The following is a 19,322-nucleotide window of genomic DNA, read 5'->3' as shown; positions in this document are numbered from 1 at the left end:
TACTTCCCAAGTTCCAGAGATGAGGCTTGCTGGGAGCATGAAGCGGGTGAAGTATTCTTAACTCAACCCATGTGTATGGGATTGACTTGAAACCACAAGGCAGTCATCAGTAGGTCATGTGTGTTCTTTGCAGATGTTTCTCTTTTGGCATTTGGCTTGAGGAAGAGGCACTGGGGAGATGTGGGTAGAAGGTCTTTTGCTACAGGAAACCTAGATCCTCCATCCTTCTGCCTTTTTCTACATGAGTCTGTTTCTCTTCATAAAGTGTCAGAGCTGGATGGGGCCCCAAGGTCCATTCTGTTCGTTCCCCCATTTAAGGATGGACAAAATGAGATCCAAAGAGGGAAATTACTTACCTGAGTCCATGAACAAGGGAATGTCAGAACTGGGGCAGCACTGCAGGCTTCTAGTCTAGAGCTAATTCAGCCAGAAACATCCCTGAGAGACTCAATCACTCTTTACTGAGATGAAGAATCTGGCTTTAAATGTCACTAAGTACAACCTCAAACATTCTAGCAACCTGCCAAATATGTTTCAAAATGTCTCTTTAGAGAATGTATGTTTTGGGCTGCCACTCCCAGGCCACTCATTCCTCCCGCCTCCATCTCATCGACATGGCTGGTAAGGATGGTGCTAACTGGGGGAGATCTGTTGAGGGCTTTCACAAGGAGCTGACTAATTAGTGACAGAATTAAGACCAGAGGTCATGGCTTTGTAGACTTGTAAAAGTGGGTTGTGGTGGCATTTGGACCACTCTTGCTGCCCAGGTCAAGAGTATGGTGGTAGATGGTAGTTAGAGTGGCAGGAAGGGGCCTGGACAGCCATGGGTAGTGATGCATAACACTAGCATTAAAGGCTTTGTGCCATCTTGGCATGCTTGCTAGAAATGGTAAGCTCCTGGAATGAATTTTTATTTTAAGTCTCTCAGTTGTGTCTGACTCTGCAATCCCAAGGACTATACAGTCCATGGAATTCTCCAGACCAGAATATTGGAGTGGGTAGTTGTTCCCTTCTCCAGGGAATTTTCCTAACCCAGGGATCGAACTCAGGTCTCCCACATTGCAGGCAGAGTCTTTGCAAGCTGAGCCACCAGGGAAGCCCGGAATGAATGCCTTCTGTTATATGCCACAACCACAAACATTTATCCGTGGTATTTCAACCATGGCTGCCCATTAGAATCACCCAGAGAACTTAAAAAAAAAAATCCTCATATCCAGGTCATACCCAAGATTAATAATATTAAAATCTCTGATATCAGAGATTCCTGATATCAGGTGATTCCAGTGTACACCCAGGCTTGAGAACCCCAAGGGTTCGGAGCTTCAGCTGACCCTTGAAGGACCTTGTCCGTGTGTCTTCCCTTGGACTTGCTATTGCCTTCCCCAAAGAACAAGAATGCAAATAACAATAATATCAATCACCTGAGTGCTCTGGGCTGATGGGATGGGCTCCCACTCACTTCTCTTGCCCAGTGTGCCCCTGCCTACCCAACTTGGAAGAACTGTAAGGTAGAGGGCAAAGTGCAGACAGAAGATGGAAGAAAAAGTCGGAGACTTCTTCCAGACAGAATATGCTCTCTGGTTGTCAACAAGGCCTGTTCCATAATGAGCTGCTGACTGGAATGAAGGCCAAGGCTTGGGCTAAGGATGAGCCTAGAGGGCAGAGCAGATCAGGTCTGGGGAGGCCAGGAGCTGCTTTGAGTGAACAATGGCGGCTCCACCTCCTTCTGGAAGGGCGCCCCCAGAGGCAAAGTGAGGGAGGGGCAAATTAAGGATGAAAGCCAGGTACCTTGAGCTCAGGAAAAGCTCTTTTGTTGGTGTCTTCCTATTTGCCTTCAAAATGTAGTTATTGTTCAGTCAAGGCTCTTGCCTTCCTTTGCTGAGAAGGGGCTCAGCCACCTAGGAGAAGGCTGAAGCTCTGTAAGCCCCCACACCCTACAGGAGCGTGATAACCCGGACTTGATGGCCTAGCAGCGCTGACACAAAGGGAGACTGGGGGCCACAGCCCCACAGCTGGGGAGCCAAGGCGGAGTAGCAGCCTGCGTCTTCAGCAGGACTCCAATATGGCCATAGAGACATTCATCCACTCACCTCTCAGGCATTTTTAAAAGCCTGCTTGAGTGGAAAAAATAAGTGACTCGTCCCCAGCCCAATCTTCCCAGGACGGCCCTAGTTCTCGCTCCAGGTCTAGACACGCAGGCCTCCGGGCAGCCCGGCATCTGGTGCCCGTCAATCAGGGTTCATTGTTTCACTGTTTCTCAATATTCATTTACTGGGGTTTAGAGAAACTCATTTTCCACTAATAAAAACTGCACACCTCTTTTCAGTTCATAATAAGAAATGATTCTCCAGTGAGACACGTTTTGCAGAAACAGAGTCAAAGTTGTCGGGGGAAAAAAAGCACCGCTCCGCCTGTTAGAAGTTCCCCGTTCTCTTTTCAAGTTTCGTGGATTTCCCACCGCATGTTTTTTAGGAGGCTTCTTAGAGGGTTTACATTTTAGATCAAGTACGAAGTCGCAGTGAATAGCTTTGCACTGTGTGGATAAGCATCACGAAATGCCCCCAAAGCTTTGCAGGTCGCGCTCGCACTGGGGGAGCAGTCTACCTGAACCCGAGTGCGGCCGCCCACGCCCCGCGGGTCGGGCAGGGAAGGGCTGGGGAGCCGGAGCCAGGGACACAGACCTTCACTCAGTCCGGCGACGCATGAGCGCCCCCTGCAGGCCGGCAGCTGCGGCGCCCTGCCCCCCAACCTCCTCCCCGCCGACTCTCTCCCGGGAATAGCCTCACCCCGCTCCCCACCCCCAGCCCAAGCCCTCCGGCCTAGGAAGCGTGCACCCCGGCTGGGAGCACCCCCCTTTACTCCCGGCAGGGGTCCAGGAGTGGACTGCAAACCCAGCGGGACGATGAGTGAAGAGACCGTCCCCGAGGCCGCCTCCCCGCCGCCCGCGCAGGAGCAGCAGTACTTGGACCGCTTCTCCGAGGACGACCCCGAGTACCTGCGCCTTCGCAACCGCGCGGCCGACCTGCGGCAGGACTTCAACCTGATGGAGCAGAAGAAGCGCGTCACCATGATCCTGCAGAGCCCGGTGAGTGGGGGTCTGAGCCCCGCGGGCGGGGGAGGCGGGAGGAGGCCAGAGGAGGGCGGGGAAGGGGTGCGGAGGACGCCGATGCAGCCGGTGAGCCCGAAAGAGAAATCGCTCCTCTCCCGCTTGCTCAGAGACGGAGCAGTTTTCAGCTCTGAGCAAGATGCTCCGGCTGCGTGGGTATTTGAGTCTCTCCCTAGTCCCTGGCGGATGGCAAAACCTGGCCTATGTGCAGCTTATGGCTTGTGTTTGACTCCCTGGTTGGGGAAGGTGGATCTGAGAAGCAGGAGCCCGACTTCAGTTCCTCGTGCCCCTTCTGAGCCTCACTTTCCAGTCTTCCTCTCCCTCTTACCAAAAACTCTTAACATTTCGGGTAAACCAGGGGTCAGCGAGAGGTGCCACGTGGGAGGTCTGGGGCTCCTTTTTCTGCACACATAGCAAGGCAGGAGTGGCCTGAAAGCCCCAGGAGGCTGGGAATAGAGAGCAGAGGGGCAAGTCCGGGTCACCCAGCGCTGGCCAGAGTCTTGAGGTCAGTTGGCACCTGCTTGGCATGGACACAGTGCTCTTCCTCAGTGGTGTGTTAAGAAGGATGGAGGGTGGCTCTACTGGACCAGTGAAGCAGGACCATGATGCAGGCCTTCCTAGCGGGAGGAAGAGCAGTGTGGACAGAGGCAATAGGTTTCTCAGGGAGTAGAACTGGGCGGTCCTCAGGAAGCAGTACATGATCCTAAGTGTTGGTAAGCCCAGGGTGGAGTGGCATCTCCAGGTACTGGCCAGGATGGGCTCTGTCCCAGTCCCTACCAAGGTACTGGAGAGCCAGGGCGTGCAGTGGGCTGTGTGTGACCCGGCCGAGAGCACACAGTGAATGCTAAGGAGGATGGGCCCCAGGTCTTGGTGACAGTGAGCTGGGGGGTCTGGAGGAGAATGCATTGGGATGACAGAAACCCTATGTGAGACCAGAAAGATGGCCGTTGAGTGGTAGGAGCGGAGGCAGAGTTAGTACTAACCCAAGTTTGGGAACCTGAAGGATGGGACTATTCTCAGGCAGGGGACGGGGCCAAGAGGCAGTCATGCTGCTTCTGTCCTGTTCTGTAGATTCCTCAACACCTCAGTGGCTCCCTGTTTCCTCCTGAGTGTCACCTGATGGGCTGGCATGCCCTGTCCATGGCCTGATGGTCTGAAAAGCCAGGCTTAGAGTAGCAGGACATCAGAAGTGACCTCTGAGGTCATCACCTCCTTCTGTATAGGACCCACCACCCCTCATAAGGAAACTGAGGCCCAGAAGAGCTATCAGCCTGACTAATGACAGGAAAGATGGCATACTTTTTCATTCAGTTCTGCTTTTTAAAATGTCTTTTAATTACTAAAGTGAAGTCCTGCTATGTCTGATGGGGGGAGAGGTCTAGGCTATCACTAAGACATCAGAAGGACCTGGATTCTGGAGTACATATTGCCTGGAGTTTTCCCCCAGGGCAAAGGGAATAGGATCCATTCCCAGCATCTCCTTGTTGCTCCGCACACAGCAGTTTGGGGAGGCTCCTGAGGTCCCAGATATGTGGCTCTGATCTAGCTGACCCAGGGGCCACGGTTGGGCACTTGGAAGAGGGGCCATCAGTATCCCTCCCGCTTGAGACACACTGGGAGGACGCCTCGGGGGCCTGCTTCAGTCTTTCAGGGAGGAGCTGGAAGGCCTCATCCAGGAGCAGATGAAGAAGGGGAACAACTCCTCCAACATCTGGGCCCTGCGGCAGATCGCGGACTTCATGGCCAGCACCTCCCACGCAGTCTTCCCGACATCTTCCATGAGTATGTGGGGAGCTCGGGAGCTGTCAGGAGCAGAGGTGGAAGTGGGGTGTTGGGGGAAGGCACAGTAATAGGCAGCTCGGTTGCCAGGCTACGAAGTGAGTGGTACAGCTGCCTTAGCAGACCTGGGGGATCTGGGCAGCAGGGAAAGAAGTACCTGGCTCTGCTTCTAATGCTGCTGTGATGTAAAGGCCCACGGAGACTGATCCCTGATGCCCAGAACTAGGAGGGCAGGGGGTGGTGCAGACTGAGGGGAGAACTTGGTCCTGGTTCTGCTGGGGGAGGTCGTAGTATAACCTAGTGTCACTGCAGAGAAGCAGGGCAGCCTAGGTATGACCCCACCACCCCCACCCCTCATAAGGGGGTTAGCATAAATGGAAGAGCTTTGCAACCCGAGATGGCCTCTGCCTGAGGCCCGGGCGTGGATAGTGGAGAGTGAAAATTCGGCTCCCTGTCGCTCTAGCTTTGGGTACAGAACCTATGAAAATCCTAGTGTCCTCATCCAGCTCTCAGGTGGCTCTTTCCTTGATCCCTGGAGTCACTCCTTTGGAGATGGAGTTGGGAGGGGATGCAAGGAGGCCTTTGGAGCTGGTGTCTCCACGCCCCACTGGACAGGCCAACCTAACTCCATAGACAAGGGCCAAAAACAGCCAAGGCTAGGTACAAACCCATCTTCCTTGGCTCTGAAGCTCTGCCCACAATCTTTAAGAAACAAACATTGGAGAATACTTCCCTCAGTAAAATAAAAACAGGATTATGGTTGAAAATTAGGAAAATAATCAAGAAAGGATATTAAAAATCACTGAACTGTGTCCTTACAATCAAGAAATTATTATCAATGTTTTGGTGTGTGTCCTTCCAGCCTTTTTTTCTTAATACATGGAGACTATGCAAAAAATGCAATCACATTATACACACAAATTTATAGCCTTACAGTATCTTGGTTAATTTTTCACATAAGAAATATGGTTGTATAACATACATTTTGGTAGATGTATGCTATTCTATGCATGGTTGAATATGCCATAGTTTATTTTAATCAGTTTCCCATTTTTTGACTTGTAGGTCATTCCCAACTTTTTGCTATTATGAATGACAGTTCAAGAAACATCCTTGTCAATAAATCTGTGATTAAATTCATGACTATTTTCTTAAGATAAATTGCTAAAAGTAGAATTGCTAGATTGAATTATATGCATCTTTTAAAGATTATTGTGCATGATGCCAAATTACCCTGGAGAAAGATGGAACGAATTTACATTGCTACCAGAAATGCAGGAGTGAGTGCCCATTTCCTCCACCCTGATCTGTAACCTGTTACCATGTTTCATCCTGATGATATGATACGTGATAAATGGTACTTTGTGTTTCAGTGTGCTTTTGATTACTAATGAGATTGAATATTTTTGTATATGTATTGGGCATGACAAAAAAAACCCCAATATGCCCAAAATGTATATGAAAATATTCAATCTTATTAGTAATCAAATAAAAGCACACTAAAACACAAAGTACTGTTTATCACCTATCATATCATCAGAGTGAAATATGGTAACAGGCTATGCTGTTGCTGCTGCTAAGTCACTTCAGTCGTGTCCGACTCTGTGTGACCCCATACACGGAAGCCCACCAGGCTCCCCTGTCCCTGGGATTCTCCTATAGATCAATAGTAAATTGCCTGTCACACCCTTTGCCAATTTTTACTTTCACATTCTTTTCTTGGGCTTTTCTGGTGACTCAGCAGTAAAGAATCTGCCTGCAACACAGGAGACATAGCAGATGAGGGTTCGATCCCTGGATTGGGAAGATCCCCTGGAGGAGGAAATGGCAACCCACTACAGTATTCTTGCCTGGACTATCCTGCGGACAGTGGAGCTTAATGGGCTATAGTTTATGGGGTGGCAAAGAGTTGGACACAACTGAGCACGCATATTCTTTTTGTACAGATTTAAAAATCTTCATAAAGTAAGGCTATTTCTCTACTCCCTATCAAATACACTGCAGATTTTTTCCAGTGTCTCTTTGCTTTTTAATTTTTTCATGACATTTTTGTGTTGTAGAATAATTTCCATGGAGTTGAATCTGTTACTATTTTCTTTTGTGTTGTCTGCTTTTGATTGTATGCTTTGAAACACCTTCCCTATGTTTTATCATCTAATAAAATACTTTTAATTATTCATTTGCAATTTTTCTCAGCCATCATACAAGTTGATTCTTTAAAATAACTTTAGAAGTATTTTGCCAAGGCTCTTCATTCACCTCAAAAAAATTCCTTCTGGGATTTTGAATGGGGTTGCATTAAATGAATAGATTAATTTGGTGGAGACTTTATAAATGTTCAATTTTATATCAGAATGTAAGCTCCATTGGGGAAAGGATATTTGTATGTTTCGTTCACTGTTAGAGTAGTATCCTGAACTTAGAAAAGTAGCTGGCATGTAACAGGTGCTTACAAAATACCTGCATGAATGAATTTTAAATCTTTTCAGAAATGATATGTCTTCGATTATTTAATTCTTTAATGTCTGTCAGAAAAGATAGCAGCTGTTTTTATGTTCAGTTCAGTTCAGTCATTCAGTTGTGTCCAACTCTTTACGATCCCATGGACTGAAGCACGCCAGACTTCCCTGTCCATCACCAACTCTCGGAGCTTACTTGAACTCATGTCCATTGAGTCTGTGATGCCATCCAACCATCTCATGCTCTGCTGTCCTCTTCTCCTCCCACCTTTAATCTTTCCCAGCATCAGGGTCTTTTCAAATAAGTCAGTTCTTCACATCAGGTGGCCAAAGGATTGGAACTTCAGCTTCAGCATCAGTCCTTCCAGTGAATATTCAGGACTGATCTCCTTTAGGATGAACTGGTTGGATCTCCTTGCAGTCTAAGGGACTCTCAAGAATCTTCTCCAACACCACAGTTCAAAAGCATCAATGCTTTGGTGCTCAGCTTTCTTTATAGTCCAACTCTCACATCCATACATGACCACTGGAAGAACCATAGCTTTGACTAGACGGACCTTTGTTGGCAAAGTAACGTCTCTGCTTTTTAATATGCTGTCTAGGTTGGTCATAGCTTTTCTTCCAAGGAGTAAGCGTCTTTTAATTTCATGGCTGCAGTCACCATCTGCAGTGATTTTGGAGCCCAGAAAAATAAAGTCAGCCACTGTTTCCACTGTTTCCCCATCTATTTCCCATGAAGTGATGGGACTGGATGCCATGATCTTAGTTTTCTGAATGTTGAGCTTTAAGCCAACTTTTTCACTCTGCTCTTTCACTTTCATCAAAAGATTGTTTAGTTCTTCTTTACTTTCTGCCATAAGGGTGGTGTCATCTGCATATCTGAGGTTATTGATATTTCTCCGGGCAATCTTGATTCCAGCTTGTGCTTCATCCAGTCCAGCATTTCTCATGATGTACTCTGTATATACATTAAATAAGCAGGGTTACAATATACAGCCTTGACATACTCCTTTCCCAATTTTATGTAGTGCTTGCTAATTTCCTTTTTTTAAATTTATTTATTTATTTTAATTGGAGGATAATTACAATATTGTGGTGGTTTTGGACATACATTGACACTAATTTCTTGTTAAATTTATTCTGGAATTTTATGTAATTTGTCATTTTAACTGATTCTCCATTCAGATCTTTTTCTGGTTATAGCTATCACCTAGGGAAATCACTGGAGTTATATATATATATATATGTGTGTGTGTGTGTGTGTGTGTGTATTTATGTATATTATGTTTATATACGTTATATACATTTATATATATATCATTGGAGTTATAAGGCAATGCCAAAGAATGTTCAAACTACCGCACAATTGCACTCATCTCACACGCTAGTAAAGTCATGCTCAAAATTCTCCAAGCCAGGCTTCAGCAGTACGTGAACTATGAACTTCCAGATGTTCAAGCAGGTTTTAGAAAAGGCAGAGGAACCAGAGATCAAATTGCCAACATCTGCTGGATCATGGAGAAAGCAAGGGAGTTCCAGAAAAACATCTATTTCTGCTTCATTGACTATGCCAAAGGCTTTGACTGTGTGGATCACAACAAACTGTGGAACATTCTGAAAGAGATGGGATTACCAGACCACCTGACCAGCCTCTTGAGAAACCTGTATGCAGGTCAGGAAGCAACAGTTAGAACTGGACATGGAACAACAGACTGGTTCCAAATAGGAAAAGGAGTACGTCAAAGTTGTATATTGTCACCCTGCTTATTTAACTTCTATGCCGAGTACATCATGAGGAACGCTAGGCTGGAAGAAGCACAGGCTGGAATCAAGATTGCCGGGAGAAATATCAATAACCTCAGATATGCAGATGACACCACCCTTATGGCAGAAAGTGAAGAGGAACTCAAAAGCCTCTTGATGAAAGTGAAAGAGGAGAGTGAAAAAGTTGGCTTGAAGTTCAACATTCAGAAAACAAAGATCATGGCATCTGGTCCCATCACTTCATGGGAAATAGAAGAAACAGTGGAAACAGTGTCAGACTTTATTTTTCTGGGCTCCGAAATCACTGCAGATGCTGATTGCAGCCATGAAATTAAAAGACGCTTGCTCCTTGGAAGGAAAGTTATGACCAACCTAGATAGCATATTAAAAAGCAGAGACATTACTTTGCCAACAAAGGTCCATCTAGTCAAGGCTATGGTTTTTCCCGTGGTCATGTATGGATGTGAGAGTTGGACTGTGAAGAAAGCTGATCGCCGAAGAATTGATGCTTTTGAACTGTGGTGCTGGAGAAGACTCTTGAGAGTCCCTTGGACTGCAAGGAGATCCAACCAGTCCATCTAAAGGAGATCAGTCCTGGGTGTTCATTGGAAGGACTGATGCTAAAGCTGAAGCTCCAATACTTTGGCCACCTCATGCGACGAGTTGACTCACTGGAAAAGACTCTGATGCTGGGAGGGTTTGGGGGTGGGAGGAGACGGGGACGACAGAGAATGAGATGGCTGGATGGCATCACCAATTCGATGGACATGAGTTTGAGTGAACTCTGGGAGTTGGTGATGGACAGGGAGGCCTGGTGTGCTGTGATTCATGGGGTTGCAAAGAGTCGGACATGACTGAGCGACTGAACTGAACTGATATATATGTTAAATATCATTGGAGTTTTATATATATATATATATATAGAGAGAGAGAGAGAGAGAGTTTTATATATATATATATATATAGAGAGAGAGAGACTAACCCCTTATTGAGCTCTTAAATTCTATATCTTCTCAATGAATTCTTTTGAGTTTTGTATATAGGAAGAGATCACATGGTCATTTTGCATTCTTCAACATTTCACCCTTTGGTTTATTTTTCCAGTTTTCTCATTGCATCCATTAGAACTCTCAGAACAATGTTCAATAATAGATCAGAGAGTAATCATCTTTGTCTTGTTTCTGACTTTAACGGTAATTCTTTTACCACAAGAGTTTGAGATAATTATTCTTTATCATGTTGAGGAAATATCTTTGTATTCTAGTTCAATATGGGTTTTCTCAGAAATGGATATTGAATTTTATGCATTTTTGGTATTTATTGATGTTTATTTCCTTGATGTGGGTGAATTATATTAACAGATTTCTGAATATTGAACTCTTTTCATTCCTGAAATAAATCATTTGTGATTTTGATGTAGTCTTTAAGAAATACTCTTCTGGATTTGATTTGCTGGAATTTTATTAATTTTTACATCCATAGTTACACATGATGAAAAGAAGTTAACTTTTGGGGCAGCCTTTGTTTAGTCCTGGTATTAAGGCTATAATTTCCTAAGATGAATCTGGGTAATCCCCACCCTCTTCTTTGCCCTGCTGCTGCTCAATCACTCAGTCATGTCCGACTCTTTGTGATCCCATGGACTGTAGCCCGCCAGGCTCCCCTGTCCTTGGGATTCTCCAGGCAAGAATACTGGAGTGGGTTGCCACTCCACTTCTTTGCCCTAACGGAGCAATAAAAGGTAGGTAGGAAGTCTTTGCTCTTTGAAGACTTATTATTCATTTGTGAAGCTATCCAGATCTGAAATACTTGGATAGCATCTTTTTTTCTGTTTCATCTAAAGTCCTTTAAAATTTTGTTTTGCTGCTTCTTGAGTAAATTTTGGTCATATTTATATAAAATAATTCATTTCACATCGCTTTAAAAATTACTAGTGTGACTTACAATATTATTTTATCATTTAAACTTTCTGCTGTGGATATTACATCCCATTCTCTTTCCTGGTGCTATGCATTCCTGCTTCCTCCTTATTGGCAAATCCAGAGCCTGGTTTATTCCTAGATCTTCTCACATAAGCCAGTTCTTGGATTTACATATTGGTTCTCCTAATTTCCTTGTATTCTGATTCATTGATTTTGTTTTTATACTCATCAATTCTTTTCCATAACTTTTCTATGGTTTATTTTAGTCTTTATATTTTTCTACAATAGAATAAAATGGATTTGTTTTATTTTCATATTTAATACAATAATAAAGACATGTAAGGCTATGAATTTTTTTCTCTGAGTATAAATTTGATCTTGTCCCATAAATTTTGACATGTAGAATTTTCTTTATTGTTAATTTTTAGGTAGCTTGCAGTTGCTGTTTTGGCTTTATTTTTATTCTAAAATAAAATAAGCACCCCCTGGGAGTGTGCTTTCTCATTTGTTAGTGGTAGAATTTGTATTCTTTTAAAGGTTTATTGATAATGTCTAGTTTTATTGCATTATGTTTAGAAAATGTAGCCTACTTATTGTCTGTGTTGGGGATTTATGAGATTTTTTTTGTGGCCTAATAATATCATAGGATGTAGACTCTAACCCTGGGGCATAGTATTTCATTTATGTCTTCATTTATCATTTTTGATTTTATAAAATATTAATGTGTTGTCTCCCACTGTATTTGATTTCTGTTCATTTCTCTGTATTTATGACAGCTTTTGCTTTGTATATCTTGATAAAATGCTTTTCAAAGCATAAATGTTTTTATAGCTATAGCTCCATTATGGATTATGCTTTTACTCTGTATAAAATGACCTACAAAATGGCTCTTTTGGTCCAAAAGAGTATAATTTTCCTTGTCTTCTACTTTGGTCATATTATGACCTCTGTTTATTTTTTGTTTATAGTTGGCTGGGCTACTTTTGATGGTCTCTTTATTTTTACCTGCTTTGTGTCACTGTATTTTAATGTTTGTTTCTGTGCATCTCCTATAGTATTGTCTTTTGGCATCTGTTGCTGTAACAGAGAAATCTAAAACAGTCTATTATTGGTTTCTTTGTTGGTAAACTTTTTTTTTCCTGGATGCTTGTGGAATTTTCCCCTTCCCCTCACATTTCAGAAATGTTGTCAGAAAGCATTTATTAAATGTGTGTTATTTTCTTTTAATGGGATGCAGTAAGTCCCTACACACACACACACACACACACACACGTCTTTTTTTGAACTCAAAATTTTTTCTTCTCTTATATCAGTTCAGTTCAGTTCAGTTCAGTCGCTCAGTCGTGTCTGACTCTCCGCGACCCCATGAATCACAGCACGCCAGGCCTCCCTATCCATCACCAACTACTGATATACTTAGATGCCAGGGCTTCTGGTCTTTGTCCCATGTCTATCAAATTCTTGCTCATCATTTTCATGTCTCTGATCTTACACTCTTCCTCTTGAAAGAGAAATAGGGCTTTCCGTTGCTTTACTGAGCAGCATCTGCCAGGAAAACAGTTGGATGCCAGAAATCTGATTGGTTCATGCCAGGGTAACTGAGTCAGGGAATGTGGAGAAGGAAAATTCCAGGTGTCATGAGTCCAAACCCAGAGAGACTGTTCTTTGCCCAGTTCCATTTGCCTTAGGATTTTGTTTGTTTCCTTGAGTTTTTTTTCTCCTGTGGAGTGTGTAGGTAGCTTTCTGGGGTTTGGTGGATTTTCATCTCGGTGTTTTCTTAGGTACTTTGAAATAATGGCCCAGTTAGATCTTCACTTGGTGAGGCTGATCAGAATAAGCATCCTTTCCAAGAAGACCCTGAGGACAGAGGACCAGGGACTCCCATGGAGCCCTCTGGTCTCTTCTGGGTCTGTGGGTGGGTAGTCCTCATGGGAAGCTCCACAGGGTTGGGGAGGGGGACTCTTAGGGGATACAGGATACAGAGGACATGAAAGTGAGTGTTTTCACACCTCTTCTGGCCTCCTGATCATCTCTGAGAATTCCACAGTTATTTCTAAAAGAACGGTTCAAAGACCTCTCCCATCAACAGCCTCTCCCTACCTCCAGCTTTGCTTGGGGGCCTGATGCTTTTGATGTGCCTCCCTTCTTGCTGCCAGGGGCAAATACTTGTCTGGGGAACTAGAAAGGAGGCAAGGATCCTCGACTAGTCAACTTGAAATAGAAATCGTTAATTTTGAGATTTTGTTGCTGTTTTTCTTGCCAGTTCAGCCAGGTCTTTGGACCACTTGTATTCTCTGTCAACTTCCTGTGCTGGACCCATGCCCTAGAGGCATACCACCGCTGGTGGGCACAAGCCCTTTGGGGACATCTTCCTGACATGGGGTGTTTGAGGCTTGCTCTGCTTGCTTTATGCTCCCAGTCCACCCAGTTCACAGACCTTATCATTTCAACTAATGGCAAACCTGATACAGGACATACATCATGTGGTGTGGCAGTGAGGTTTGTAGTGATGGTGGAAGCTTCCGAAGAGCATTTTCATCCATTAAAGTTTGTAGTGGGATGTCGGGGAAGGCAGCATCAGGAGGCTCCCAGCCAGACAACATTTTAAGCCAGAACCCTTTCCTATTGATTCTTTTATTTTTTTCCTAGACACTGATTAATTGGAGAGCTGGGGCTCAGATGCCCTCTTCTGGCTTCCTGAGGCATGCAGGCAGTGGTCAGCATGGTTTATGGGACTGACTAGACCTTTTGGGTGCCCTGAGTAGAAGACTATCAAACACTCTAGGTTCATTTCCATATTACCAAATTCCCAGAAAGAGCCGTAAATAACCAAGTGACTGCATATCCGGAAGCGGTCAGAAGGAGTCCACCCTCAGCCCCGGCCCTTCAGCCCACCACAGCCACACTGACTTCTGGAGGTTTATGACTTGTCAGAAAAAGTTGAGGAATTAACCTCCTGTTTGACTTGGCTTTCTGTTTGCCCTTTTCCAAATCAGAGAAAAAGTTAGTTAAAACAATAGGATAATGCTTAGTAATTTCTTCATTAAAACTAACTGATAAAATGTACCCATATTTCCACTCAGAAATTTATTTTTGCTTTTATTCAATGTCCATCTCTAGGGTTTATAGTCAGCTTGAACTGAGATCCTTTCATTTGTGGCCTTGAGTCTGGCCATGGGTTTTGACCCAAAGCAATGCCTTTCTTCCCTAAAGGAGCAGAGGACTTAATTGGGCACAACTATCCATTCTGTGGAGGGTTTTCTCCTCTGGAGTCAGGGTCAAAGGATGTTGAATTCCCTGCCCACAGGAGTCTCGTATATGGATGTAGCGCCCAGGAGAATTTGGAGAGGGTGGGGGCAAGGCAGGAGAGTGCAGACGTGAGCTCCTGACCTGAAAGCTGCCCTGTGCCCTTTCAGACTTCTCCATGATGACGCCCATCAATGACCTCCACACAGCCGACTCCTTGAACCTGGCCAAGGGGGAGCGGCTCATGCGGTGCAAAATCAGCAGTGTCTACCGCCTCCTGGACCTGTATGGCTGGGCCCAGCTGAGTGACACCTACGTGACGGTGAGGACAACATCTGGGCTGGGTGGGGATCTACCTGTTGCCCCCACCAAATCCAGAGGGAGACCTCCTGACCCTTGGCATGGCTGTGACACTGCTGGCCATGAGCTTTTCCAAAGTCTCTAGCCACTGTGGCTACCTGAAATAGACAACCTGCCCAGCGGGCACGTCTCTGGATGAGGAGCTAGGAATTTCTGGATTCTATTTCTAGGGCCACCCTTGACCATTGGGAGATTCCTCTTATAGCTCCATTTCCTTGGCTCGAAATAAAGGCTGAATCTTCATCTCTCATGGGTTAGGAGGAAGTAAGCGTTCTTGGGGTGGGGGGAGATTTGTATGCAGTGGATTCAGGGGTAAAGGTGATTCAAGGACAGTATCATTGGAAATGGCCCCTCTCCCTCCTCACCACTGGGAACACATGTCTTTCCTCCAGCTGAGAGTCAGCAAGGAGCAGGACCACTTCCTGATCAGCCCTAAGGGAGTCTCTTGCAGCGAAGTCACAGCATCCAGCCTGGTAAGTACAATGTGACATCTCACTACCAATTTCTTGTTGAAATGACAGCACCATCTTTGCTCCATGCTAGCCACTGCCGCCTTGTCCTTCATGTAGTTTGCAATCTGGTGGGAGAGAGAAGTCATGTGGACACCAGAACAAACTGCACAGAGCATGATGTGACCAAGAGACCAACTGGGAGGTGAAGGCCTCTGAGCCCAGGGTTGGACTTCAAAGGCAGGGGGTCAGGAAGCCTTCCTGGCTCAGGGATACATCAGAACAACAGCCAGTGCTTTGTCCCAAAGCAATGGAAGGCTCTTCTAGTGCTATGAGAGAGAGCTTCTGGGTCCCCTTTCTGGGCTGAGTTTTCAAACTTGCTGAATGGCAGTATCCACACACCCTATGGCCCTGGATCTGTCTGCAAGAGCGGGGACTGTTTTCTCATTGGACAAAGGCACTGCATGGGACAGTAACTGTCCTGTTACGCTGTAGAGATTCTTACGTGACAACAGGTCACCTATCCCAGGCTGAGATAAGGAACACGTGAGAGCAGAGAGAGCTCATCGCAGAGAGGGAAGTCTGAGTGGGCCACCCAGCCAAGGAGGTTGGGGAGCTGGGCTGAAGGGAAACCAGGGTCTGCATCAGACCCTTGCAGATTTAAGTTCCTGAGTTGGCAGGGTTGCTGCCACTTTCATGGGTCAGGCCACTTGAAAGTCATGTTCATTCTGTAAAATTCACTTAAAAGAGAATTTTGTAAGAGAGGGTTTGTTGACCATCTTATGCTTCTGCTGGAACTAGTGTTGGCGGTAGCATGTTCCTTGCTTTGGTACCACTTGTCTGCTTGGGCCTCTGGGCTGGGTGTGGTAGGTGTGTTGTGGAACTGCCCTGTGTGCTGCATTCAGCCTCTCCCTGCGCTGCAGTTTTAAGAGCCAAAGCTGACATGATTTTTAGAAAGGAAAAATCTAGCCTGCTCATGTCCAGCAAACACTTCTAGTCAATAAGTTAGGATAAATTGACTACCTACCAGCTTCTGGGAGACTGCTAAGGGAGCAGGAGATGTTTTCAGCCTAAGGGTGTCTGGAAGGGCCTGTTTCAGGCTTAGGGTTGTGTTGAGTGATTTGGAACCTAAGAAGGAGGTGATGGGGACTTCCCTATAGCTTATTCCCTAAGCGGTAAAGAATCTGCCTGCAATGCAGGAACCCATGGTTCGATCCCTGGGTTGGGAAGATCCTGTGGAGAAGGGACTGTCAATCCTTTCCAGTACTCTTGCCTGGAGAATCCCATGGACAGAGAAGCCTGGCGGGCTACAGTTTATGGGGTCACAAAGAGTCAGACATGACTGAATGGCTGACACACACAAAGATGTAAGGTGCAGTGTCTGCCCAGGGGTGGTTCTGGGGTGGGGGGCCCAGAATGAGGTCAAAGCTGCTATCGGTGCAGTTAGGAGGAATGTCTCCTGTTAACTGGGAGGAAGTGTTGGTCATCTACTGAGATGATCATATGGTTTATATTCTTCACTTTATTAATGTGTTGTATCGTACTGATTAATTTGCATATATTGAACCATCCTTGTATTCCTGGGATCAATCCCACTTGATCATGGTGTGTCGTTGTTCAGTTACCAAGTCATATCCAGCTCTTTGCAACCCTGTTAGCACACCAAATTTGCCTGTCCCTCACTATCTCCCGGAGTTTGCGCAAATTCATGTCCATTTCATCGATGATACCTCCAACCATCTCATCCTCTGTCTGTATAGTCCTTTTAATGTGTTGGATTCAGTTTGCTAGTGTTTTGTTGAGGATTCTTCCATCTATATTCATATTCATCAGTGATATTAATCTGTGACTTTCTTTTTTTGTGAGATATTTTTCTGGTTTTGGTATCATGATGATGGTGGCCTCATAGAATGAATTTGGGAGTTCCTCTGCAGTTATTTTGGAAGAGTTTCAGAAAGATAGGTATTAACTCTTCTCTAAATGTTTGATACAATTCACACCTGAAGCCACCTGTTCTTGGCCTTTTGTGTGTTGGAAGTTTTTAATCATAGTTTCAGTTTCAGTACTGGTGATTGACCTGTTCATATTTTCTGTTTCTTCCTGGTACAGTCTTAGAAGGTTGTTCATCTCAGTGAATTTGTCCATTTCTCCCAGGTTGTCCATTTTATTGGCATATATTAATAGTTGCTTGTAGTAGTCTCTTATGATCCTTTGTGCTGGTCATTTTTGCATTTGTACAAACTTGTTTTTGCCTTTGCTTAGACATGATTAAGGAGTGGCTTTTGTCTTCTGTGTCACAGTCGAAAGTGGTCTTCTCTGATGATGATGTTCTGTGAGATTGTTTATGTTAAGCAGGAAGTGCTATGGCTTAGCTGTGTGCCAGGCCAGCAATAGCCACCAGATGTTGTGTGTGTGTGTGTGTGTGTGTGTGTATGCACATGCATGGGCATGCATGTGTTTTCACTGTAACACCCACAACCCCTTGGAGTCAAAAGCAGATTATGAGACCAGGGACTGCTCTCTCATTTGTCTTTTAAGACCTAGCTTTTGGGTGACTGGTAAATGGATGTTCATTATACTATCCTCTTTACCTTTACATGTGATTAAATTTTTTCAAAATAATAAGCTGGAAAAAAAAGAAAAAGGCTCAGTTTAGATGCTACTTCCTCTGGGAAGGCTTCTCTGCTCTCCTATTTCCACTGGGATTAAAGACTCATCCTATCTGCTTCTAGAGAATTCTGTGAATGACTCTTTCCTTGCACCTTGATACTCAAACTGTGGTCCATGGACCAATAGCAGGGGTATCACTGGATTCTTTTTGGAAATGCAGACTGCCAGGCTGAGTTCTTGGCCTACCAAATTCGAATCTGCATGTTGATAGGATCTCCAGGTGATCCTCATGCACAGTAAAGTTTGAAAAACTCTCGCATTTTTTTGTGCTGAATTAAAATTGCCTTTGTTTTCCAGTAGCTTGTGTGCTCACCCTGCGGGTAGGAACTCTTCCCCCACCCCACCACCTAGCACATCCATTGCCCGTGGTGTGGTGGAGAGTGGACGCTGGTGGGTGGGCATGTGCCTGGCCCACCTGCAAGGAGGGGAGTGAGGGGCCTCTGCCTTCTGGTGGTCAGAAGTTTCTCTTCCTCCTCACCTCCACCCCGGCCCAGATCAAGGTGAACATCCTGGGAGAGGTGGTGGAGAAGGGCAGTAGCTGCTTCCCTGTGGACACCACGGGTTTCTGCCTGCACTCGGCCATCTACGCTGCCAGACCCGATGTGCGTTGCATCATCCACCTTCACACTCCAGCCACGGCGGCGGTAAGTGTCAGCTCTTCAGCCAGCATTTCAGCCCCCATGGCAGCAGACACATGGCACCTGTCTCTCTGAGAGTCTCCCCAAGGGAAGACATAAGCCCCCCCAAAGCTAGGCGCAAACTCACCATTTAATGCAGTTCTGGAAAGATTCCCTGGAACTCAGGCCAAGGTGAGGAGGGACACCCGACGTGGGAATCTCCTCCTCTCCGTTTTTCTGACTGTGGAAGTCTCAGTGAGGGGAGATAAGGTAAAGGTGTGTACTGTCGGCCCCTCTGTGTCCCCCAACTGCTGCATACACAAACCGGCCCCACTTGTCTGGGTGATGGCACCTTCTGAGCCTCTGCTTAGGTGAGGCTGGCACCTGCCCCCTAGCCTAGGTTCTGGCATGGACAGATCTTGCTATGAGATCAGATGGTGGCAACCTGCACTGTGTCCACTTTTCACAATATGGGGTGGGCTGAGAGCTGGGGCAGGAGCAAAGAGAACTGGGAGAGAACAGAGGGAAGACCATCTAGGAGCAGGCTGTCCCCTGAGGGTCTCTGGACATTTCTCTGTGTCTACCTGAGGTGCTGCAGTGCACCCTGGAAAGACAGCAGACACCCAGTCCCCAACTTACCAATCCCCTGGCCATCCACCTACAGGGGCAGAGCAGACCTGCCACTGACTTGTGAGTTTTCTCTGCAAAATCACACTGGTTTATAAGCACTCAGACCTTCCAAAAGTTCGACTAAGGCTATGTGATGTATTTGTGCCAAGTATGCATTTCTGCAGAGCTGGGGCTGACGTGAGGGACAAGATGACTGAAGGAAGTTGAGAGGCTCTCCCAATCTCTCCATGTTCCTTGATTTTAATAAAGGCCAAGGGTTGGCACATGATGGTTACAGCCTGGGTTTTAATCATCTTTCCTGGCACTTGCATTGCCCCGTT

The 19,322-nt window shown here is 45.6% G+C and overlaps 1 protein-coding gene across 1 annotated transcript in view; it reads left to right on the top strand.

The window, feature by feature from the left end:
• Positions 1-19,322, top strand: part of ADD2 (adducin 2) — a 127,076-nt gene that overhangs the window by 66,938 nt on the left and 40,816 nt on the right. The window contains exons 3-7 of the mRNA XM_055399664.2: positions 2,869-3,085; positions 4,750-4,888; positions 14,447-14,598; positions 15,029-15,109; positions 18,250-18,399. Coding sequence (XP_055255639.2) covers positions 2,903-3,085; positions 4,750-4,888; positions 14,447-14,598; positions 15,029-15,109; positions 18,250-18,399 — 705 coding nt within the window. The 5' untranslated portion in view covers positions 2,869-2,902. The remainder of the gene's footprint in view (positions 1-2,868; positions 3,086-4,749; positions 4,889-14,446; positions 14,599-15,028; positions 15,110-18,249; positions 18,400-19,322) is intronic.

This window comes from Moschus berezovskii, chromosome 11 (genome assembly GCF_049115385.1).
Source record: "Moschus berezovskii isolate FMDL1 chromosome 11, NW_MosBer_1.0, whole genome shotgun sequence".
In the NCBI taxonomy this organism is placed as follows: Eukaryota; Metazoa; Chordata; class Mammalia; order Artiodactyla; family Moschidae; genus Moschus; species Moschus berezovskii.
The sequence above is the reverse complement of the archived record's forward strand: the minus strand, read 5'-3'. Positions and strand labels throughout refer to the sequence as shown.